Source organism: Mus caroli, unplaced genomic scaffold (assembly GCF_978045245.1).
Source record: "Mus caroli unplaced genomic scaffold, Mus_caroli_1 scaffold_16, whole genome shotgun sequence".
Classification (NCBI taxonomy): Eukaryota; Metazoa; Chordata; class Mammalia; order Rodentia; family Muridae; genus Mus; species Mus caroli.
Genome location: NW_028227271.1, coordinates 70,141,192 through 70,166,819, shown reverse-complemented (window position 1 = coordinate 70,166,819; position 25,628 = coordinate 70,141,192). Strand labels below are relative to the sequence as shown.

Below are 25,628 nucleotides of genomic sequence, written 5' to 3'. Positions count from 1 at the left end.
GGAGGAAGGGGTGTGCAGTTCACTACACTAATACACATTGCTCTGGATACTGTCACCACAATCCACCAGGATTCTGGTGACCCATGCTACTGTCGCTGTAATCTACAGGGATGCTGGTGCGCCGACACCGGGTGTAGTGCACTGTCTTCTATGGTGTTAGCAGAGCTAGCCTCTATGTCTCATCCCTTGTGACCGTGTCTAATAGTTTAGCTCATTCTTCTCCCAAACTCTAGCTGCAGTGGACTCTGGTCATTGTAGTTTTTCCCTTTAAACTTCTGTAGTATTTGAAGACTTGGGGAGAGATGGTATTTATGAGTTGATGTTCAATCAATATTGCTTTTGAAATTTGGAACTCGGTATAGGATAAGTTGAAAAGCCCTCACAGTCAACCTGAAGTTTCTCCTTCAACTACTCAAGCAAGGTAGACTTATTCTTGTGGCAGATATGCAACTCCTAAAATCAGGAATTTAAAATAATTTCTCTGGGTTTTTGTTTTAGGCTCATCAATAGGGAGCTGAGATTTATACCTGAGACCTTGTTGAGGACCTTAAAGGACCACACAGGTTGGGGACAGGCATGGTGAGACTGGGTTGGACCAGACATGAAGTCTGGGCTGAGTGTGCATCTGAAGGGAGGATAAACACACACACACACACACCCCACACAAACTTTTCTGTAACTCCACTTCAGCTCCTTACTAGTGACTATATGTGACCCCAGACAGCTCTGTCATCCTGCCTCTTTAGGATCCAGCCTTACCACCCACTTTCAGTTCTTTGTATACCTGGGTAGTACACTCTGGTCTGACTTTGAGCCTGCACTCATAACTGCCCTAACCTGTCTACTCAATCCCAGGCCTAACTCAGTCTATCATATCATAAACTTGTGATACAGGAACCTTGTTCAGGAATCCTCCAGGTCCCAACTCTAGCATGGTCCTCTGTTCCAGGCTCTAATTTTTCATGCTTTTTAAAAACCTCCCAAATATGCCTTCTCTGTGATTCATCTTGGTGAGACTGTTATATGGTGTCTTTAGAACCTGATACAAGAGTACCTGTGTTTGTACAGTTGAAAGTGTCTCTCTTGCTGGTCCAGTGTTCAGAGATATGTACCCTGTCATATAACTCGTCTTTACTCTGGGGGAAAGACACCAGGACTCCATGCCATGCAGCTGAACATATAGGGCCTCCTTCTCCTCCTGGCTTGAAGATCTTAGCTATTCTGCATTACTGTTCACAGGTCTCTCTGCCCTGCTCCTGGCTTCCATTTGCTGAACTCTTAGAGAGCAGATGAGGCCACTGTTCAAGTTCTTAAGTTTAAGTGCCCCTATAGGCCAGTGTCTAAAGTAGGCTTTAGACAACTAGTTATGTTATATGATGCTCTATAGAGAGCAGAAGTCACATAGCTTGTTTCCCAGGAAGTGCTTGGCACACAGTTTCATATTAGAAAATGTGTGTGTGTGTGTCCACATGCAGATCTGTGGACTCTAATGGAAGATAGTACTATTTCTCAATTTAAGAAAAAAGGAAAAAGCTGCTCAGAGTGTTTGAGAATAACACTGTTTTTTTTTTCCTGTTTTTATTCTGTCAGCTCCTATTTTTTAAAAGGATCTAAAGTCACCGAGTATGTATGTGTTTGTTTATACTCTATCAATTACAGGAAAGCTTGTGCAGCAAACTGAGAGGACTTGTTGAGCATTTCTTAGTGAGGTTGGAGCAAACTGCTTTACCTTGCAAGGAAATTTCAGTTCATTGGAAAATATTTCTCCAGGGCTAAACTAGGGCAGCCTTTTCTTTGGCTCCCTTTAAAGAAACCCATCCAGGGCTCTGGATGCCACAGTTGTTGAAGTTCATGTGCTGCCGCCTTTCAACTCCTATAATACTTACCAGAGGAGACTGGTGTGATGTGGCATTTTTTTTTTCCTTTCCCTTTTTCTGGCTCCTTGGTGCATGCTCCCTGAGGGCCTTAGAGAGCTGTGTTCCTGAAGGAATTTATGAGAGCAATGGGAACAACTGACATTTGAGCTGGTGTCAACTAGGATCCCTCAGGGGGCCCCTGGCCAGTGACTCTACTTATTAAGCAGTATTGCTATGCAAAGATGACTGACAACTCATTAAAATCTTTGTAAAATAACAGAAAAAGAACGCTGCCTATATGTGTCTGCAGGTTGGAAATAACTCACTCATAAGGTGTTTCTCCCAATATATTTGTCCTTCTGTACATTTCTTTCTGGGTCAAAGTGCACACAGAGCAAGCTGGACAGTCCCAAGGCTTCAGCTTTGGACCTTGGGTTCCATTGGTATGTATTAAAAAGAACATACAGGCTATTCAGACAGTGTGTTGGGTATTCCTGGGGGAAGCCATGATCTAAGTAAGTTCAATGGTATCAGCTGCATGCTCTGCACAGAGAGAAGAAAATTTGAATGTCTGGCAGAAAGGGGAGCCAAGCTATTGTATTTTCCCTCTCTTCAGTCATGTTCTTTTTATTTTCACCAGGCATTCCACTTGGGCTATGGAGGGATGGCCATGAACCATGAGCATTGTCTTGTCTTGATGTATGATGTGACTTTCGTTTTCAGTGGTGGACCAGGACTAGAGATTGTGTGGCTTGTAGTTGCACTGGGTTCTTGAAATACTCTCTGAGTCTTTCAGTCAGATGTCAGTTCTCTGGAGACTGTGATCAGCATAGGATCTTCTCGTAAAGCACATACGATGGGGCTTGGACAGTAACTCATCTCACTCTGCCTTGCTCTAAGGTCACTGGAATGCTTACTTGTATCAGTGAGCACTTTGTGTCTCCTTAAACTCAGATAAGTGCATCCAACTACCTGGCATGTCTTAGGATGCCAACGTCCCCACAGCACCAGGCACTCACTTTTGCCTATGATGCCTTCAGTTCACCACCTTCTATGTACACATCTGAACTAGGCTGTCATGCAATGACGATGATTGCAGTCCACTGTATGTCAAAGTGTAGTCTGATTTGTGGGGCTTCTGGGCCAGCAAACATCGTGTTTATGGGATGATACTACACAGCATGTGTCACTACTTACCCTGGGATGCACAGCAGGTAAATCTTGTGACATTGGTTCTATTTTATTGTCTAATTCTCCTCCCAGTCTCAGGTACCAGTTAGTGTGCTATCTGCTGACTAGGAGGCTAAGGTACCTTTTCTGTGGGACATTTTTCTGTTGAAAGGAAACTACATGCTAGGTTACCTACTGCAGGGAAACAGTGGTTGTAAATGCAAAGGGTAGATGGGTTTTCAATTTCTTTCCACCATTTCCTATCAATCCCACATCCATGGACTTGCTAGAGAACCTCTAAGTCTCATCTGCTCTCTCTTCCTTCTCACATTCCTTCCTGTGTAGTAGTGGGTCTGAATCAAACTGGAGACTATGGCATAGCTGTCACATACATGATTCAGCAATGGAACAATATTTGCACCAGGAGACATGAGGGAATCCAGGATACAGTGTCACCATATTTCTAAGGCTGTTCCTGGTAATGGAGACACAGGCATGGAGTGCTCTGCTACAATCCCCTCTTCTAGGCACTTGGCAAATGGCCTCTCATGACCACATGTCTCTAGAGACGGAGTTCTCAGGCTTGTGCCCAAGAACCACCTGGAACGAGTGCTGATTCCTTGCCTGTACAGGATCTGACTCATTAACTTCAGCACTCAGCATTTTGAATACATTTGCCAAGTGTTTCTGACATCACCAGACCACTAGGGATCTCTGTCATGGCTGGCTCACTGAACCTCCAGATCAGCTTTTCCATCCATCCAAGCTCATGGAGGGTTGCCTATACTTCTTTTTTTGCTTCCTTTCCACTCCTTACACGTACTTATGCACACCAAAAAGAATAAGCAAAGATTCAGATAAGAGCATCCAACTATGTGGCACTTTGCTGAGTCCCAGGATTCATAGAAGATGGTGTTTTATACATAAAACATGGAGAGGGGATTTTAGTAGAGGTAAACATGGGATATGAAAGAGGGTCATTTACATCAATGGAGGTACACTGGGAGAAGTGTAAAAACAAGAAAAACTCCATGGCTTAGAGCATCAATAGCAGAGTGGAAGCTCGTGAAGAGAGCCTTCTGCAAAAGTTAGTGACCTTGTTGTTAGTGACCCTGGGATGGTACAACCATAATGACTTTATTGTCAGTGACCTTGGGATGGTTGCATTGGTAACCACTCCCTGAGGCTTCATTGTCCTGGGCACTTCATAGCTGTCAGACCAACTTTTGTGACTCAGATCAAAATGTCCCCAGATACTCATTGTCTTAGTCAGGATTTCTATTCCTGCACAAACATCATGACCAAGAAGCAAGTTGGGGAGGAAAGGGTTTATTTGGCTTACACTTCCATGCTGCTGTTCATCACCAAAGGAAGTCAGGACTGGAACTCAAACAGGTCAGGGAGCAGGAGCTGATACAGAGGCCATGGAGGGATGTTCTTTACTGGCATATCTCCCCTGGCTTGCTCAGCCTACTCTCTTATAGAACCCAAGACTACCAGCCCAGGGATGGTCCCACCCACAAGGGGCCTTTCCCCCTTGATCACTAATTGAGAAAATGCCTTACAGTTGGATCTCATGGAGGCATTTCCTCAACTGAAGCTCCCTTCTCTGTGATAACTTCAGCTGTGTCAAGTTGACACAAAAATAGCCAGTACAATTGACCCCTTGTCAACTTGACACACAAACACATCACTAGTAAGCCTCAACCCTTACATTCTTATTCATCCCCAAGATCTAAATAACTTTAAAAGTCCCACAGTCTTTAATATTCTTGAATTTTCAATCTCTTTAAAATATCCATCTCTTTTAAAATCCAAAGTCTTTTTACAATTAAAAGTCTCTTAACTGTGGGCTCCACTAAAACAGTTTCTTCTTTCAAGAGGGAAAATATCAGGGCACAGTCACAATCAAAGCAAAAATCAATCTCCAACCGTCCAACCTCTGGGATCCAACTCACGATCTTCTGGGCTCCTCCAAGGGCTTGGGTCACTTCTCCAGCCATGCCCTTTGTAGCACACATGTCGTCCTCTGGGCTCCAGATGCCTGTACTCCACGGCTGCCGCTGCTCTTGGTGGTCATCTCATGGTACTGGCATCTCCAAAACACTGCATGACCCCTTCAGTCCTGGGCCTTCAATTACAACTGAGGCTGCACCTTCACCAATGGCCTTCCATGGCCTCTCACAGTGCCGAGCCTCAGCTGCTCTGCATGACCCCTTCATGCCTTCAAAACCAGTACCACCTGGGTGACCCTTACACATTACCAAGTCCCGCTGCAGAAGGAGTACAACCTTGCCTATCTCTGGAACACAGCCTCTTTGTGCTTTTAGAAAACACTTCCCAGAAGATGTCACCTCAGCGATGCTGGTCTCTTCTTAATCACCGCTAATTTCTTAGCTCCAGCTAACCAGCATCAATAGTCCCAGTAATGCAAAGCTTTTGCTTTAGTAGTTCTGGTATCTTGTTAATCACAGCTGATTCTTCAGCCCCAGCTAACCAGAACTACAAAATCTTCACAAGCAAAACAGCAATGGCACTGAAAAGAGTCTTTAATTTTCCCTCTGAAATTTCACAAACCAGACTTCCATCTTCTGCACTGTTCTCAACATTATCTTCCAAGCTCCTACACAACATCTGACAGAGCTCTTAACAACAAATGGATCTTCAAGCCCAAAGTTCCAAAGTCCTTCCACAGTCCTCCCCAAAACATGGTCAGGTTGTCACAGGAATACCCCACTCTGCTGGTACCAATTTGTCTTAGTCAGGATTTCTATTCCTGCACAAACATCATGACCAAGAAGCAAGTTGGGGAGGAAAGGGTTTATTTGGCTTACACTTCCATGCTGCTGTTCATCACCAAAGGAAGTCAGGACTGGAACTCAAACAGGTCAGGGAGCAGGAGCTGATACAGAGGCCATGGAGGGATGTTCTTTACTGGCATATCTCCCCTGGCTTGCTCAGCCTACTCTCTTATAGAACCCAAGACTACCAGCCCAGGGATGGTCCCACCCACAAGGGGCCTTTCCCCCTTGATCACTAATTGAGAAAATGCCTTACAGTTGGATCTCATGGAGGCATTTCCTCAACTGAAGCTCCCTTCTCTGTGATAACTTCAGCTGTGTCAAGTTGACACAAAAATAGCCAGTACACTCATTCATGAGAAGTTCTGATATGAAGAGAAGACTAAGGTCCCTTGAGTTAGGAGAAGCCAGGAGGGCCGTAGATAAGATAGTTAAAATACTAATATTAGGAGGAGTCTAATGATGCGCTGGGAGATGTTGATGTGTGGTGTTGATGAGAATACTATAGCTAAAATTTGACATTAAAGCCAAGGAGCTGGGGCTGTAAATTGAGGCTGTGGTATAGATTTACCTGCCATTCTGGTCCCAGTTTTAATCTGTAACCAGATGTCAATCTGGAAGTCCCTCTCTTTGGGATTCATAAATTGATATTTGAACCCCATGTAAAGTGTGCAACACTAACTTCTATTAGGTTTCATCATATTAGTTTTGACTCATTATTCTAGAAATACCCCATGACCTCATGTTTCCTCCCAACAATGAGCCTAGAGAGACCACAAGAGCTGTTTTTCCCCTTGACTTTGGAGAAGTACTTAGAAAGTATTACAGAGGACAAAAGGCTTTGTCAATGAGTCCAAGAGATGTCCTGAGCCCAGTAAGCAGCGGAGGGTGTTGTCCTGAGTCCCTGAGTCAGGGTTCAGTCTCTTCCCAGCAGTACTTTTGGAAGATGTGAATGGAAGTGATGGGGCCAGAGAAAGCCATTGCTCATCAGCTTTGTACAGTGTCTAATGTGAGGTAATGCAGCAGCTGGCTGCTGATTAGCAAGGGAGTTGGAGAAACAAGAGTTGATTACAGGTCTTCCAGGCCTGGCCAGGGTCCAGGCACTCTATTAAAGTGCCTAAATATGTGGGAATTACAGGTCAAGTGACACTGGGGACAAGAGCCAAAGATGAGTCAAATTATTCCTGATGTATCCTCTTTGCCATCTGGAAGCCCTGCAAGTCAATCACAGTCTTGAGGCACACAGGGACAGAATCTCACTTGGCATGTGCTGTCCCATGGGTGGGGACTATCACAGCATCACTTGCATTGTGGTTTCTGCTCTAGGCACTGCCCACCTCTCTTGTGTCCCATAGAAAATCTTTTGCTGGGCAGTGGTGGCGCATGCCTTTAATCCTAGCACTTGGGAGGCAGAGGCAGGCGGATCTCTGAGTTCAAGGCCAGCCTGGTCTACAAAGTGAGTTCCTGGACAGCCAAGGCTACACAGGGAAACCCTGTCTCGAAAATAAAACCAAAAAAAAAACAAAAAAGAAAGAAAGAAAAAGAAAAGAAAATATTTTGATGTCCTTTTTTCTCTCTGTTTCTCTCCAGTGTTCTAGTCACATTTTAAATCATGTCCCACTGGTTAACTCTATTAATAAGAGCAGTTGTAACTGTTTGCTCACCATTCCTGTGCCCAGCATTACTCTGGCCATGAAATTAGTGAGCTCCGTATTCACACATTATTATCCTGAACTCAGCCATTAGCATCTCTTATCTCCATCCCGTAACTGCACTACCAGGCTCATGCTTACACTTCGATAATGCTGAGGTCTTATCTTCACTTTGTGTCCATTGATCTAGATGTCTCCTTCGCCCTTCACTTTCCCAGTTGCCTGGCGTCTCAGATTTAATGCTATCAACCTTTGTCCCCTCCTGATCCACCCGATAACCCTGTTATATCCAACTTTTGCCCAACTTGCCCCAGGTCAGAGTAGCTGCAACAGAACACCCTAATGTGTTCACTGGTCTCACACATCACAATTCTTTCTTCAAGTCTGCCTTTGGGCTGTTTAAGATCACTCTCTAGTTCTTAACTAGCAGCCAGAACCCCAGAAACTATTACCTTGTTTTTTTACTCTTGTATCATTAAAATCTTCAGTTTTCTTAGTGCCCACAGCCATCTGTTTGAGGAGCTTTGCTAGGGAGTGATATAAAGCCTCTGGTCTCTGTTTTCCATTCTCTTAGCACTTGTCTCTTGTCCTGGCTACATTCCTCCTAGTCCCCACAGTCACTGCAAGACCAGTGGTCTGTCTATCTCAGTGTCTTCTCCTTCAGTCTCCTCAGATCTCATACCTGCTGAACCCTCAGCAAGCCTTGCCAAGGAAGTGTGGATATGAGTTAACCAGCAGGCCCAGGCTCCTGTTGTGATGAAGGCCAGGGTTTGTTTGTTTGTTTGTTTGTTTTGTTTTTATCATTTGGGTAAGTTAAATAAGTATTTAGCAAGGGAAAAGCACTTGGTGAGGTACAGGAAAGCTTGGGCCATGTTGCTTGGCTGCATTCCAGAAAAGAAAAGAACTGACCCCCGAGAGCAGAAAGAGTCCTCGTGTACCATGAGGATTGTGTGAATGCAAGGTGAAGAAGATGGGGTGAGCATGCTTGGTGGTGAATCTTGGTTCCTCACACTTGTACAGTCAGACAGAGGGTTCAACCCAATGTCTCTGCTTCTAGACAGCAAGGAAACTGTAAGCAGGGTTGGACTCTCTAGAGCCATGTCCTCATCTGTAATGTGGAAACAGAAACTGCTCAGTTCCTAAGGTGACTAGGGAATAAATAGGCCAGCATATGGAAAACATTCCAAACAAGGTTGAGCAGCTCAATGTGATCTACAACTCCCTGTAATATTCTCTTTGAATCTTACAAGTTTCTTGCCCCGTTTTACAGAAGAAAAGATTAATGATTGGGTGGGGGAGAGGGCTCCATCCCTAGAAACTTAAAACAAACAATCAAAAAACTGGTCACAGTCCCATGCCCTTTTAATCTAGTGCTGGGGTAGCAGAGGTAGGTAGATCTTCTGGTCTTACTGGCTGGCAAGTCTAGCTTACTTTGTGAAAGAGACTCATCTCAAAACAAAGCACAGGCAAACAGGGAGGTAGACGGTTCTGAGGAATAACAGCCAAGATTGTCCAACATAAAAGCATGGACACACACTCACACACTCACGAGAGACTGAGGGTCAAAGAACTTACAGAGATGGTCACGATTATTCGGGCAGAAACTGACAGAGGTTGGTCGTGTACTGAGATCATCAGACCTTATTGCTGTTTGCCTGAGAATCCCCAAGTCCCCTCCAGATAAAATTACTTTATCCTCATTGTAGAGACTCACATCCTTCCCTATTCCAAAATGCTCTGGCTTTCCCAGGAGGATGGCACCAAATGTTTACCATGCTGCCACTTAAGTGTGGTTGACCTTAACCAGTTCCAGCAATGACAAATCTTCAGCCCAAGGAGAGGAAATAGTTGTGAGATTGCACACTGTCACCCGGAAGGGCAGAAATGTTCTTAAAATTCTCCTGGCCCAGATTCTCTTTTTCTGAAAGAGGGCAAGAGACTATTTTCTCAAAGCCAGGACTTTGAGTCCAGATGACAAGATTGGAAGTGCAGTTGACAGAGTCCAGATCATTGCTTAATGGCGAGAGGGGATGACATTTTATTATGTGCTCACGAATCCTTATCCAAGTGTGGCTGAAAGTCCTGTCACGAGGGGCCAAGAGGAAGATCATTGTGTGTTCTTTCCCCAGGCTGAGGAGAAGGTGCAAGCTTCCTCAGCACCAGTAATTAACATGAGGGGATCACTCAGCGGAGAGTCCAGTTTTTTGGAAATGTCTCCCAACTGGCCATCGTGGAGAAGCTGCAGGTTTTTTACAGGAATTATTTTGGTGTTCTCAAGCATTTGCAAAGCTCATATTGCTGTGTTGCAATATGTTGAGGATGTGTTGAGAGGACTTTGAAATGATAGGGAAGCTACCATTATCATGCCAGCCTGACAACAGTGAGCTCAAGACTTTGCTGTGGGAGAGCCCTTTTCATAAGCTTGCTGTTCTTTAAAGTGGGTGACTTGCCTCTACATGGGGTCCTTTGGCTTACATTTTATTAGTCTGGAGTCCATGAACTGAGAGTTCAGCCCTGATGATGCTGTGTATAAGTGTAGGAACTAAAGTTATGCCACACCAACAAGAGGCACCCATGAACTCTCTGGCTTTAAGGTTGCTGTGGCTTCCTTCACCTGATTGCCTTGACTAAGTTTCTTCCTCTGAAGCCTTATTTTACCACCTGAAATTTCACTTAATTCTACAGATGTTGATGTGGTAGAATACTCATTGTATTTCCACCACATAAGCAGGCACACACACGTACACACGTTCACACAGACAAGTGCATGCACACACATACACATGCATGCCTACACACACACACCTATGTGCACACACAGGCACATGCATGTACACACATGCACATAAACATACACACACACATGCATATGTACACACACGCACATGCATGCATACAAACACATTTCTGAGTCCCACCTTGTGGAACTCACAGTGAGGCAGTGAAGTCAGGACATACCAGAATTCTTTGTATTTCCAGAGATTTGCTTTCTAACATTCTCAGATCCCTGGACCAGGAACAGCAAAATCACCATTCAACTTGTTAGAAAGGCAAGTTTTCATCTGCCTCTCCAAACTCAGAGTCTAGCAGCTCTAGGGATGCAGCTCACTGCTTTGACCTTTAACAAATGCTGTAGGAAACCAGGGTGCATGCTTAGACTTGAGAACCACTGAGCTAGCCTTCAAGGGACACACTGAGCAGGTCTGAGTTCTTTTTTTTTTTTTTTTTTTGGTTTTTTGAGACAGGGTTTCTCTGTGTAGCCCTGGCTGTCCTGGAACTCACTCTGTAGACCAGGCTGGCCTCGAATTCAGAAATCCGCCTGCCTCTGCCTCCCAAGTGTTGGGATTAAAGGCGTGCACCACCACTGCCCGGCTAGGTCTGAGTTCTTAATGGTAGACTGCTACAACTTGATTTCAGCTCAGAGCTACAACTCTTGTGGAACTTCTTTTTTTTGTTGTTGTTGTTTCTATTTTTTTTAATATTTTTTATTACATATTTTCCTCAATTATATTTTCAACGCCATTCCAAAAGTCCCCCATACCCTCCCCCCGACTTCCCTACCCACCCATTCCCATAATTTGGCCCTGGCATCCCCCTGTACTAGGGCATATAAAGTTTGCATGTCCAATGGGCCTCTCTTTCCAGTGATGGCCGACTGGGCCATCTTTTGATACATATGCAGCTAGAGTCAAGAGCTCAGGGGTACTGGTTAGTTCATAATGTTGTTGCACCTACAGGGTTGCAGATCTCTTCAGCTCTTTGGATACTTTCTCTAGCTCCTCCATTGGGGGCCCTGTGATCCATCCAATAGCTGACTGTGAGCATCCACTTATGTGTTTGCTAGGCCCCGGCCTCGTGGAACTTCTTAACAATATTTGTGAAGCATTGTGATATTTTTGTCGTGTCCCAAGCATTGTGGAAGCAATCCATTTGTTTTGATGGGAACTAATTCAGATTAGCACACAATTCCACAATTCCACATGGAACTTCCAGAATTTTCTTCAAATTGTTGATGCTCAGTGGGATGTTGATGCCATGAATAAGACTCACAATAAAAATCTCAGTTTGAGCAAAAGCCCCTGCTACCAAATGTCTCTAGGGGAGGAGAACCTTCAGTGATTTAGTCCTTTGTGGGGTCTCTTTCCTTTGAATCATTAAAGTTCTTGTCTATGGTGAGGTCAACCAGATTCCCTGATCTCCTCAGCAAATAGAGACCACTGGACCATTATCCCAGAAATTATCTCAGCCTTACTTAGAAGGGGCAGGCAGGTGTGGCTTCTGGAGGGGAACTGACCTGGCCCATCCTGACACACTCTAGTCCTGCTCTCGCCCATCCCCGAGCTTAGTATGAGAGCTAAGGAGAAAGGAGAAAGAACTTGGGAGAGGAGGGTAGGCAGAAGAGAGTCTACATGCTTGCTTATTTTACCTGTCGGCCCCTTGCTCATAGCTGCCCTGAGAGCTGGGAATTAGTGGCGTCTCTGTGTGTTTTCTCTTTTCCTGAATTATGAGAGATTAGTAGACTCTTCAGCACCTCCACTTTCTCACCTCTGCAGTGGTATAACTTTAGCACTTCTCTCCATAGCTTGTTCTGAAAATGGACTTACGTACCTATGATGAATTCCCTCTGAAAAGGAGATTTTAGAACATCTTGTGAATGTGGGGTCTCTGTCTTGAGAAATTCCCCTTATATGTACCTAGGTCCCAGGATTGGATTGGGTGTTATATGGGGATATGTTGTTATATGTGGCTTCCTGCCAGGCTACTGGTTGGTACTGGGTGCGCCCCCTCTTCTCTGACTGTTGGGCTTGTATGGCTGCCGTGGAGAGGTGTATATGCCAGCTCTACATGACAAGTCACCCCTTGGCAAGCTGGCCTGGGCAGGATGGCTTCCCAGACCTTTTCCACTTCCCATCCTAATGACTGGCTTCATTGCTTAATCGTTGGCTTTCTGTCTCATTCTTGCAGCTGTGGTGGTTGGGATTTAGGGCAAGGACTTGGGATCTTTTTCTAATCTCTTTCAAATCCTGCTTGAGTTGCAAAGTCCAGGGAGGGCATAGAGAAGAGGGAGGGGGAGGATCACTCTGCCTAAAGGTAGTATATTGGTGTGCTTTCTTCTAAGCTAAGGAAATAGGCGCAGCTAGGTAATTTTATTATGAAAGGCTGGGGCTGGGAGATGGCTCAATTGGAGAAAAGCTTGCTGTAAATGCATAAGAAGCTGTTTGGACTCCCAGCACCCACATAAAAAGCTGGGCATAGCTGCACATGTCTATAACCCTACCATGGGCAGCAAGGGAGACAGGTGGATCCCTGGAGTTGGCCGGCCAGCCAGTCTATCCAATTGGCTGAGGGAAAGACCTGCCTCAAAAAGATAGAGAGTAATAGTGAAGGACCTAGACATCCGGTCTCCACGCCCACCCATACATACAGAAACCCAAATACACGCACATGCATAAAATACATATAGAGTGGGTGTTTTTACTTGATATTCTGTATCAAGCTGGAAGGCTGTATGTGGTAATGACTTTTTGCTGTTAGGTACCCAAGGAGGCACAAGCATTGTGTGATAAAGAAGTGTATGTATAGATTGTGTCTCTTCTGGCCTCTGCCACTCTTCTTAAAAAGTCACCAGAACTCAGCAACAGAGGCTCTTCTCCATTCAGTCCTAATTCTTAGCAAGTGTCCAACCTCTGGATGCCATAGCTATATTAAACTTCCATTCTCCTCGGGCTTCACAATAGGAATTGGATCTGGCTACACAACCCTCTGAGGAATGTCCTCAAACCCCATCCAAACAGTAGCCTGTTGTCACCTTCATCGGTCAGGAATTCCAACAGTGGAGTATATTATCTATCTGGAACCCCTGCAAGACTCAAACTCAGTTGATTTTTTTTTTCTATGCTGAATATTTAACTCGGGGCCTCATAAATGCTAGGCATGTGCTCTACCACTGAACTGCAGGCATCTGAAAACTCTGATTCAGTTGATTGCAATCATGCAACTTCCCTACAAGAGATGTTATGCAATATGGTGCTAAGACATCATGCCATCTGTGACCTGTGTACAGATTTCTGAGTCTGACTTGAAAAGGTTTTTATAGTTGGCTTCAGAATATTCTCAGCTAATCCCACCCAGTAGTTCTTAGCGTTCTCTGTGTCTTAGAGCCTTTTACTTAGTTTTCCACCACATGTATCCTGTCTAGGACTTTGTTCATGAACCTCTCCATATAGTCTTTCAACCAAACGATCTGTATTCACAAGGCAGCTTGTGTCTCATCTCTTTGACCTTAGCCTCTGAGTGCACTCTCCCTCATTCTTTCTCCCTCCTTCCTTCCCTCCCTTATTTCCCCTCACCTCCCTCTTAGAAAAAAGACGTATTTATTTTTACTCTATGTGTGTTTTGACTGCATGGATGTCTGTGAATTTTGTGCATGCATTGGCCCTTGGAGACCAGAGAGATTGTCAGATTCCCATAGACCTGGAATTACAGACAGATTCCCATAGACCTGGAATTACAGACAGTTGCTGGCCACTATGTGGGTGCTAGGAATTAAACCTAGGTCTTATGCAAGAACAGCAGTATTCTTCACTGCTCCTGCCCTGCTGCAGTTCTCTTAAAGTCTGTTGTGAAAACTTGGTTTAACGCTTGTATTCATTTTCTTAGCTCTGTCTTCCAAGATAGAATGCAAGCCATTTGATATTGGACCCTCTTAAGCATCTTTTCTTCAGTGCCTTGCCAAACTTACACACCATGCCACAAATAATAAAATACATTTGATTCTGATAAAGGTTTTAACTGAAACTGCATTGGTCAGTTTGTAGATTTATCTTGCAAAAAGAAACACTGTGTGTAGTCTAGGGTCATGATCATCTAGTGTACACAGACATGCCGAGAACTTTCCTGGATAAGAGTAAACCTGAATTTGGGAGGTTCTAAAGATGTTCCTGGGTCTTAGGATTTCCCACAAGAGACAATTCGAATTGGATCCTTTCCTCTTACCATTGTTTTTGTCCAGCTTGGCAAAAACTTACACAAACCTGGGGAGAGAGAAACCCAATTGAAAAGTCATCTCCATCAGACTGGCCTGTGGACATGTCTGTGGGGACATGATTGTGAATGCTGATGATGTAGAAGGATCCAACCCACTTGTGTTGCTGGGCAGTACAGCCCAAGCTGTACAAGAAAAGTAGCCAAGAAAGGCAGGAGAAGCAAGCCAATAGGTTGTGTTTCTCGACAGTCTCTGCGTGACTTTCCCTGATGTTGAATTATAACCTATAAGTCAATAAACCCTTTCTTCTCCATTGAAAGAAAAAGTATCAGCTCAGGACCCTCAAGACCAAGTTCTCAAGACAAAGGAGATTTCTTTGCCACAGAGGGACAGAGGGCAGGGATAAGAGACAAAGACAGGAGATAGAGGATGAGGGAGAAGGGAAGGGAACAAGGGAAAGGGGAGAAAGTGGTAAGGGAGAAGGGGCAGGGGTATTTGTCCCGGAGTGAGACAAAGGACTGCTTCTGGATAGAGAAGAGACAGATGTGACACTTAGCAAAATGGCACTTTTCCCCTAACATTATCTCATCTTAGGATGAGATATTGAAGTTTAATTGTGCATGATAATTAGGCAGCCAAAGAAGGCTTTTGATTGTTGGACTTCAAAACTTTGGTAGTTGGACCTTAGTAGTCAACCTCAGGAGGAGGATCAAATAAAGGAATAAACCTTGGGAGCTAGCATTAGGAATGTAATCTAACAGCTTTTAGCAAGGCAGAGGGAATAAGGAAGAAGGACGAAGCCTTCCAGCACCGTGCTGGTCATGCTCGAAGGCCACACTTGCCATGCTCACCATGCTTGCCACTCTCCTCATTCGTGAGCTAGTCAGAGTTGGCCCTTTATCCATGTTACTTTGGGGCCAGTTTTTTGGGGTTGTTTTGGTTTGGTTTGGTTTTTCAAATCAGGGTTTCTTTGTGTAGCCTTGGCTAGACTTGGAACTAGCTCAGTAGACCAAACTAGCCTTGAACTCACAGATATCTGCCTGTCTCTGCTGGAATTAAAGTCATCCACCACCACCACTTGGCCTGGGCCAGTATTTTATTACAGCAACAGAAGGGCAAATCTGAACATGCCTTCCTCTGATCCTTGTGACCTCTGCTCTTTCCCCAGAGAGTTCCTGTGAGAATAAGCGGGCAGATCTGGTGTTCATCATTGACAGCTCCCGAAGTGTCAATACCCATGACTATGCAAAGGTCAAGGAGTTCATTCTGGATATCCTGCAGTTCTTGGACATCGGTCCTGATGTTACCCGAGTAGGTCTGCTCCAATATGGCAGCACAGTCAAGAACGAGTTCTCCCTGAAGACCTTTAAGAGGAAGTCTGAGGTGGAGAGGGCCGTCAAGAGAATGAGGCATCTATCCACTGGCACCATGACAGGGCTTGCCATCCAATATGCCCTCAACATTGCCTTCTCAGAAGCAGAGGGGGCCAGGCCCTTGCGGGAAAATGTGCCACGCATCATAATGATTGTGACTGATGGGAGGCCTCAGGACTCGGTGGCTGAGGTGGCCGCCAAGGCCCGGAACACAGGCATCCTGATTTTTGCCATTGGTGTCGGTCAGGTGGACCTGAATACACTAAAGGCCATTGGGAGTGAGCCCCACAAGGACCATGTCTTCCTGGTGGCCAATTTCAGCCAAATTGAGTCCTTGACCTCAGTGTTCCAGAACAAACTATGCAGTAAGTCTGTGCCTCATTTGTCTTTAAGGCCACCTTCATTCTGTGTTCAGGTCCATGGGCAAAGAAAGATGCACCATTCTTTGGAGGATTATACATATATTAAGCATATAATTACACAAATACAAAAGTAGCCTTAATCGTTAACAGTGTAATGGAAGAAGAATTCAGGACAGAAAACCTCAGGGTCAAATCTAGGCCATGTTGTTTATAAAGACTTTCCTAGGGCTGGTAAGATGGCTCAGTGGGTAAGAGCACTGACTGCTCTTCCAAAGGTCCTGAGTTTAAATCCCAGCAACCACATGGTGGCTCACAACCACCTATAATGAAATCTGATGACATATTCTGGTGCATCTGAAGTCAGCTACAGTGTACTTATATATAATAAATAAACAAATCTTTTTTTAAAAGACTTTACTAGAGGAAAAGGTGTGTGTGTGTGTGTGGGGGGGTGCATGCATGCCACAGCTTATGTGTGGAAGTTTGAGGACTATTTGCAGGAGTTGGTTCTCTGTACCCTATGGGTCATTGGAATTTAAGCTTAGATCATCAGGCTTAATGACAGGTCCCTTTACTTGATAGCTCCAAAGGGCTTTGAAGTGCAAAGACAGATTGAGTAAGGACAGAATAAACGTCTCCTCCAACATGTTTAGCTGACACATTGGCATTCCCAAAATTGGAACTTGCAAGTTGGAGTAGGAATAGGAGCAGAAGGTGGAAATCATAATAGCTTCCCCATGTGTTTGTTTACTGACAGAGAGGCTCAATACAAAGCAAGGACTGTGAGGGCTTTGAAGGCTAATTCTTAGAATATGACAAACTGCAAACCTTATGATATAGTGAGTGAAAAACAAGATGTACTTTAAAACATTTTTAAATTTATTATAATAATAATTATTATTACTTATTCACTTTACATCCTATTCATTGTTTCCCTCCTGGTTACTCCCTCCCACAATCCTACCCCTATTCCTTCTCCCCTTCTCCTCTGAGCACATGGAGGTCTTCCTGGGGATCCCTCCCATCCTGGTATATCAAATTCCTATAAGGCTAGGCACATCCTCTCCTACTGAGGCCAGACAAGGTAGCCCAGCTAGTAGAACATATGCCACGTATAGGCAACAGCTTTTGGGATAGCTCAGGTTCCAGTTGTTTGGGACTCACATGCAGACCAAGCTGTATGTCTGCTACATATGTGCAGGGAGGCCTAGGTCCAGCCCATGTATGATCTTGGGTTGGTGGTTCAGTCTCAGAGAGCCCCAAGGGACCAGGTTAGTTGACCCTGTTGGTCTTCCTATGGAGTTCTTATCTCTTTGGAGGCCCAAACCGGTCCTCCTGTTCTTCCATAATAGCACCTAAGCTTCATCCACTGTTTGGCAGTGGGTGTCTGTCTCTGTCTAAGTCAGCTGCTAGGTGGAGCATCTCAGAGGAAGCCCCCCCCCAAAAAAATTAAAAATAATTTAATTTCTTTTCAAGACAAGGCTTCTCTGTATAGCCTTGGTTGTCCTGGAACTCACACTGTAGACCAGGCTAGCCTCAAACTCACAGAGATCTGCCTGCCTTTGCCTCCCAATTGTTGGGATTGAAGGTGTGCGCTACCACTGACCAGCTTAATTTCTTAAATTCTTTTGACACAAAGTCTCAATAATCCAGATTGTTTTTCAAACTCTCTGTAGTGGGGAATAACCTTGAATTTTATTATTGTTGTTATTATTATGTTGCTTCTAACTCCCACATGCCAGGATTACAGGCATGTACCACCACAATGAGGATGAAGTCTAGAGCCTCATCACTCCGGACAGGCACTCTCCTGACTGGGCTACACCCCCAGTCCCAGGTGTACTTTTGATGTATCATTAAAAAACAAAACAAAAGGAAAAAAAAAACTTGCAAACCTTGCAAAAACTAACTTAAGCAAAAGACTCCATTTTCTTTTGACTCCAGAGTCAAATGATTTACTTAAGAAATCAATGACATGAAAGAAAAACATTTTTTTCTGAGCAGGGTCAGTTGGAAACCATTCAGAGGCACCATTTCCCTAGCATCACAGAGAGGCTTCATTATTGTGGTGCACCGTGGCCTAAGTCAACTGGAAAACTTCAATCAGTAGAACACACTGCAAACATTTTAAAGGTTTATGACTTTAAATGACTTCAGCAGAATTTATGTTCCCCCTTTCCTGGAAATATTAAAAAAAGAAATCGGTTCTGTAACCCTCTTGTCAGCTTCTTCGTGTGTATTGGATGGTTTTAATGGAGGAGTGCCTTTTATAAGCACTCCGCAGTCATCAGCAAATGGAAAGATAATATGATAAGGCAGAAGAGTTATATGACATGAATGACCCCCATGTGACTTGGGCTCAGAGAACCTTCTTTCTCTGTGTGCTTTAGACATGCAGCAAATTTAAAAGGCTGTTTGGACGCCCCCACCCCCACCCCGGGCTCCCCATCATCTTTGTTTAATCTGAAAGCTTTAAGAAAACACTGGTATTATCGCATTCCTTTGTGCAGCCTGAGAATCCCCTGGGACTCTTTTCATGCACTCAGCTGAAGTGCAGCTGAGCTCCCAGCCTTGCACCACCAGGCTCTGCTGAGCAACTTCATCAACTCTCCTGAAAGGTTGAGGAGGCCCTAGAGTCTCTTTATCAACTACATGCTGAATATGGCAATACTAATGCCCATTAAGCACTTTCCCCATACATCTGATGCTTGTGAAACCAGGCTACCTGGTACTGTATCAGTATGTCTGTGTGAGGGTGTTAAATCCCCTGGGACTGGAATTATAGACAGTTGTGAGATGCCATGTGGATGCTGGGGTTTGAACCCTGGTCCTTTGGAAGAGCAGTCAGTGTTCTTAACCACTGAGCCATCTCTCCAACCCTGGCCTTACAGGTTAACAAACTTTGCTGATTCCAAAGTTCCTGTTCTCCTTCACAGGCCAAGAATTATAAATTCCTGTCTTAAGGTGAACTATTTGCTAAGGGCAGCCTCCACAGGGAAATGGCTCTGCTAGTGCCATTCATCTGTTGAAGGTAAACCTGGTAAGTGACCCCTGTGTTGTAGAACTAGGACAGGACTGGCTGTGTGGTGCTGGCTGAGAGACTGGCAGTGTGACCGACTATGTGACAGGATGAGCTCGGTCCTCGTAAGGTGGGGTTTTTATAAGCTGGTGGATGTACAGACAGGTTTTATATAACCTGTGGGCCCCATTCAGTGTGTGTGCACTGCTACAGTCAGATACTCTCCGGATGCACATGTGAGGCAACTGGCTTTACTTCTCATCTGCAGTCTGACAACCAGACACAGCCATGAGCATCTTCTGAACTGCAAATGACATCTTCAGGAGCAAGTCTCATTTGCTCCTGACACATTGAACTGCACCCTGATGGCCATAGGTGGTCATGTCTCATGTTAGGTACATTCTGTGCATTGTTCCATTTAATACTAAAACTGTATTCCCAGACAGATATTCTTGTGGTGCCCAAGTACAAAAGTAGAAACTGAGGCTTGGAGAAAAATTAATAGTTCAAATACCAGCTCCTGAGATTCAGAGCCTAAGCACTTCCTCTCCATGCATGAGCCTCAGGACTGTTGGAAAGATGTTCTCCTTATAGAAGAGTGGGTGGTGGACATGGTGTGTCCTTCATAGCCCAGGATAGCTTTCTGGACTAGGACCTCATCCCAAAGAGCACCTGGGTCTGCCTGGGGGCTCCAAGGAAGCCTTTAAAGTGAAACAATAAGATTAATCACTAACAGTTGCTGTTATTAATATATCCATGTGTCTAGGACTGACAGAACACTCCTGTAATCTATACACTTGAGGTTGAGGGGCCAAGGAGATGTCTCAGAGGGTAAAGATGTTGACATAGACGCCTGATACCCTGAGATCCATCCCCATAACTCACACTCACAGAAAAAGCTGGAGGCATTGGTGAGATTAAAAGCCAAGACTGGAGAACTGGCAACAAGTTCCAGCACCAGATAGCCTGGAGTACACACAGCACAGCAGTGATAAGCTGGACAGGGAAGATCCACTCCCGAAATGCTACCATGACCTCCAAAGGACACGTTGGTGTGTGTGTGTGTGTGTGTGTGTGTGTGTGTGTGTGTGTGTGTGTGTGTGAGAGAGAGAGAGAGAGAGAGAGACAGACAGACAGACAGACAGACAGACAGACAGACAGACACAGACACACACACAGACAGACAGAGAGAGAGACAAGGAGAGTGAGCATGAGTGAGCACTCATACACAGAGGCAAAATAAAAAGACAAATGTTTTTAAAGAGGCTGAAGTAGGAGGATCTAGAGTTTCAAGTTAGCCTAGTCTATATAAGAAGACCCTGGCCAAGCTGAGCTACAAAAGAGAGACCTATCTCAAAGGTGTGCATATGTGTGCCTGAGTGTGTGTGCACGCTCTGTGGGGCTCTCAGCAGAAGTAAAATCATTTTATTAACACAACAAACATGAGAAATAAGTACTCTTAAAACTCAGGAAGAAATGAAAACTTAAAGACTTCACTGCCTTGCCCAGGGTCAGTCAGCTCTAGGTGAGTGAAGGGTAGCCAGGTGTTCTGGCCCCAAAGCTACATCTAAACCACAATGTGCTCAGATGGGAAGAGGAGTAAGCGTTCTCTGGTCAGGGCTGTGTAAGGAGGGTGATCACCATGCTCCGAGCACAGAATGATGATATTTAAAGTCTGTTTTTATCTCGATCTCTGTCTGTCTATCTGTCATCTGACTATCATCTATCTATCCATCTATCTTTCTACATGCCAGTCCTGGTCCTTCCGCTGGTTTCACTCCCCAATTAGGGCGGTGAATCACAGTTTGAAAGTGATGGTGAAGCGCCAGCATAGGGAGGGCAGCCACTGTGTGTACAGAAGGACAGGATATTGGAGGGAGAGCCTAACAGGCAGGATTGAAAAGTGAGGTGGAGCAGCAGGTTGTGTCCATATATACATAGCAGGGAAGGAGCCACTGTCATGCAGCAACATAGTTACGTTCTGGGTCCAGACTGCCCTGAGTAAGAATACTGGATTTGGCTCTAGCACAGTAGCAATTTTATGCCTGTGGTTAGTGACTTCCCAAGACAGCCACTGCATGGGGATATCATGAGATCATAAACTCAGGCCACCCTGGAGCCCAACAAAAGACCAGACTCCTGTGAACCAAGGTCCTGTGTGCAAGCTGACCAAACCCCACACATCCTGGCATCCATTTTTGTTGCCCAGGAGCAGAAAACACTGACTCTCAAGGTTGAAAATTGCAAGTCTTAAGGTTAAAAGTCTGTGTTTTGAAATCTGGTGACTCAGCATAGCTTGGCTAGGGCTGTGTTTGCTTAACTCTATCGTGTCTGTTTTATCAGCCCAGAGCAAAGCTGTTCCTACCCCAACAGCCCCTTTACACTTGGGCACAGCTTAAGACCCAAATCGTGTTCTGAAGGCACACCCCACATCTGGGCAAAGTCTACATTGATATCACCCCTTTGAGGCTCTATTGTGAAACAGGGAGGCAAACCTACATAATGTTGGCTTATATATTCTGCGATTGTTCCCATCGAGACCCTCAGCCAGCCACACAGAACAGAATGTTCATCTTATTATTCATACATTTTTTAAAAGACAGATTTCTCAAGCAAACTGAGTGTGGTGGTGTATACCTACAGTCCCAGCATGCAGGGGGCTGAGGCAGAAGGATGATAAATTTTAGGCCAGTCCAGGCTACATAGGAAAACTCTTTTACAAATCAAAACAAGCAGCCCCACCTCAAAAAAATAGCTACTTTTTCTTTCCTTACCTCCCTACCTCTCTTCTCTCTGTCTCTCTCTGTCTCTCTCTGTCTCTCTCTGTCTCTCTCTGTCTCTCTCTCTCAAATATATGTATTTGAGATAGGACCTCATTACATAGGCCTGTCTTGTAAGTCACAGATCTGCCTTCCTCTAACTTCTAAATGCTGAGATTAAAGGCATGCACACACACACACACACACACACACACACACACACACACATTCTTCTCTTAGGCCAGTCTAGGTTAAATGAGTCATTGTCTTAAAAAAAATTCAACCAGGATGGGGCCAATGAGAGGGATATAAAGTGAATGAGTAATATATGAGTAATTCTAAACACCACAACATTTAACAATAAATATATTAAATTTTAAAAATCCAGTCCTAGGGGCTAGAGAGATGGCTCAGCGGTTAAGAGCACTGACTGCTCTTCCAAAGGTCTTGAGTTCAAATCCCAGCAACCACATGGTAGCTCACAACCATCCATAATGAGATCTGATGCCCTTTTCTGGAGTGTCTGAAGACAGCTACAGTGTACTTACATATAATAAATAAATAAGTCTTTTTAAAAAATCCAGTCCCAATACTAACTTAGACTAGTGGCTTATTATTTCTTCTGAGTAAAAAACCTTGATCGAGCTTAAACCTGGTACTTTCTGAGGAATGGAGCTAATTGACTCATGCAGTTCTTCAACTCAGTGAAGGAGGCAGAATGCTGCTTCCTCTCTAACAGCACAGCAAAGGTGAGCAGGCAAGAGACCCAGATGTATGCAGAGGCACTCAGCACTCAGCCATAGGACTCCATAGACGTACAGTTTAATCTGTTCTGTAAAATATTTGAGGTTCTTTTGGTTGAAAGTGATGGAAACTCAACTTGACTTGGGTGTTGTGGCTAATTACACTGGAGCCAATCTTGGAGAAATAACTGTATGCCTTCTGGAAAAATGCATTTGAGCATGCTCATTACAGTAAAGATGAAAGACTGGAAACTGTCCCCGTGCTGACCAACAGGTAAATGTCTAAGTAGGTTGAGACAAATGGATGAAGACATCAGTAGGCTTCAGCCAGAGCCAGGTAATTAAATTCAATCAAAAAGGTTAGTTAAGTTAGAGTTTACATATGAGATTAAATCCAAGATAGAATTGTTTTACATTGTTCAACGTCATTTTGCTCCATGAAGTCACTGTAAACACTGAATTAAAGCACATGGAATCATTTCCTTTATACAAAATACAGGCAGGATCAGTTGCAATGAGCCTCTGGTAACCTGACACTTTTGTAGCGGGTCAATATATAATCTATTCAGAGACAACAAAATTAATATGTATTGCTGACTCACTAACCTTGAGCTCATGGCCATCAAAGACCCTAAATCATTCTAGGATGGAACATGTCTTAATATATTCATTTTCCTAAGAGGGCTTTATCATAGCTTTTTTTGTACTTAGTGGGTCATTTCAAACAGGAAAATTACCTACAAAATCCGCAAAAATGTCAAAAACACAGTGCTGCCTGGACTATGAAAGCAACAACTTGCTATCATATAAAGTAGAAGATTAAAGGAAGCAATGCTGCCTTGCTCAACCCATCCAAGGGCATCAAGACCAGGAGACAAACTACTGATACCTCTCAGTACCTCAGGAAGCCTGGAAAGTGCTGTACGGCTCTGGGGTTACAAGTACATCTCAGTGACCAGGAGAGTCTACAAATATGGAATCTGTCAGTAATGAGGCTCAAGCTTATATGGCCTCTCATTTTAATATCTTTGAAATTAGAGCACATTTTGGATCCTGTAAAATACAGTGCTTGCGTCAGTACAGATAGAATTTGTGATTAATGTTGAATGAAAATTGAACTGGATGGTTAGACAGACAGACATATTGATGATAGGGCATAGGAAGAGACGATATTCCCAAATGTAAAATAAATGATACTATAATGGAGAGATGGCTCAGCAGTTAGAGAACTGGTTGCTCTTCCAGAGGAACTTGGTTCAATTCCCAGCACCCTGTGGCAGTACTCAATCATTTGTAACTCCAGTTCTAGAGGATGGGATGCCCTCTTCTGGCTTTCTCATGCATGTGGTGCACAGAGATACATGTAGTCAAAACACATAGAATAAAATAAAAGATAAAAATCAAACAGCATGATACTTTCCTTTTGCTGTGAAATGGTTGATAGGTATGAAGCCCTCCCCAGCTCTTGATCACCATTCTGGCCACTTTATCAGGTTAACTCAGTGAACTCTCACCAGGCCCTGATGAGGTTAGTGTAATGTTTAGCTTCACTTAATGCAAAGATATTAAAATTTCTCAGGATCACAAAAAGGTCAACTACTTCAGCCTGTGGTATAAATGGTTAGATTAAACCTACAACGTCCCTTATGTGATCTGTATCCTGACAGGAGTTATGAGCTCAGAACAATATGTTCTAAATTGTGCTGTTATAAAATAAAACAGTTTCGTTCCCCTATCTCATATATTGCTGTCTTAGAGTTTCTATTGTTGTGATAAAACACCATGACCAAAAGCAGCCTACACCTCTCAGGTCAAGAATCGTCACTGAGGGGTGTCAAGGCTGGAACCTGGAGGCAGGAAGGAAGCAGAGGCCATGAAGCAATGATGCTTACTGGCTTGTTTCTCGTCTTTCCTTTCCTTTCCTTTCCTTTCCTTTCCTTTCCTTTCCTTTCCTTTCCTTTCCTTTCCTTTCCTTTCCTTTCCTTTCCTTTCCTTTCCTTTCCTTTCCTCCTCCTTCTCTCCCTCTCTCCTCTTTCTCCCTCCCTCCGTCTTTCCTTCTTTCCTTTCTTTATAGCTCTGGCTGTCCTGGAACTCACTATGTAGACTAGGCTGGCCTCACACTTCCAGAGATCCACCTGCCTCTGCCTCTGCCTCTGCCTCTGCCTCTGCCTCTGCCTCTGCCTCTGCCTCTGCCTCTGCCTCTGCCTCTGCCTCTGCCTCTGCCTCTGCCTCTGCCTCTGCCTCTGCCTCTGCCTCTGCCTCTGCCTCTGCCTCTGCCTCTGCCTCTGCCTCTGCCTCTGCCTCTGCCTCTGCCTCTGCCTCTGCCTCCTGAGCGCTGGGATTAAAGATGTGAGCCACCACACCTGGCACAGCTTGCTTTCTTACACCACCTAGGACTACCAGCCAAGGAGTAGCATGGCCCACAGAGATGGGCTCTCAGGTCAATCAGCAGTAAGAAAATATTCCACAGGCCAAACTGGTGGGGACATTTTCTTAGCTAAGGTTCCCTCTTCCCAAGTGACTCTAACTGGTGTTTACAATTGGCTGCAACATTCCTTACTTAAATGCAGAGACGTGTATATGCAAAAGTAGTCCATCCGTAGCTGAGTTTCCCTACCTACTGGCTAAACACAGGATTGCTCTTACATTTCTCTTTTATTGTATAAGCTTCAGAAAGCTATTTTCTCACTTGGACATCTTTTATTTATGAGAACACTTATATAATGTGTTCTGTTCACACTGATGCCTGTTAATTTTAAATATGCTCAAGTTGTACTAGATTGATTAAAGTCATAAATTGAGATGTTAAAAACCAGCAAGAATTGCAAGAGCTCCAGATAGATTTAATAAGAACCTATGTGGCCGGGCGGTGGTGGCGCACGCCTTTAATCCCAGCATTTGGGAGGCA

General features: G+C 44.4%; 1 protein-coding gene across 2 annotated transcripts in view; it reads left to right on the top strand.

Annotated features, from left to right (window-relative positions):
• The window catches only part of Matn2 (matrilin 2), a 138,026-nt gene that overhangs the window by 34,210 nt on the left and 78,188 nt on the right, over window positions 1-25,628 (top strand). For both annotated transcript variants that reach the window (XM_021183581.2, XM_021183580.3), the window contains exon 3: window positions 15,633-16,202. In XM_021183581.2, the coding sequence (XP_021039240.1) occupies window positions 15,633-16,202 (570 nt within the window). The remainder of the gene's footprint in view (window positions 1-15,632; window positions 16,203-25,628) is intronic.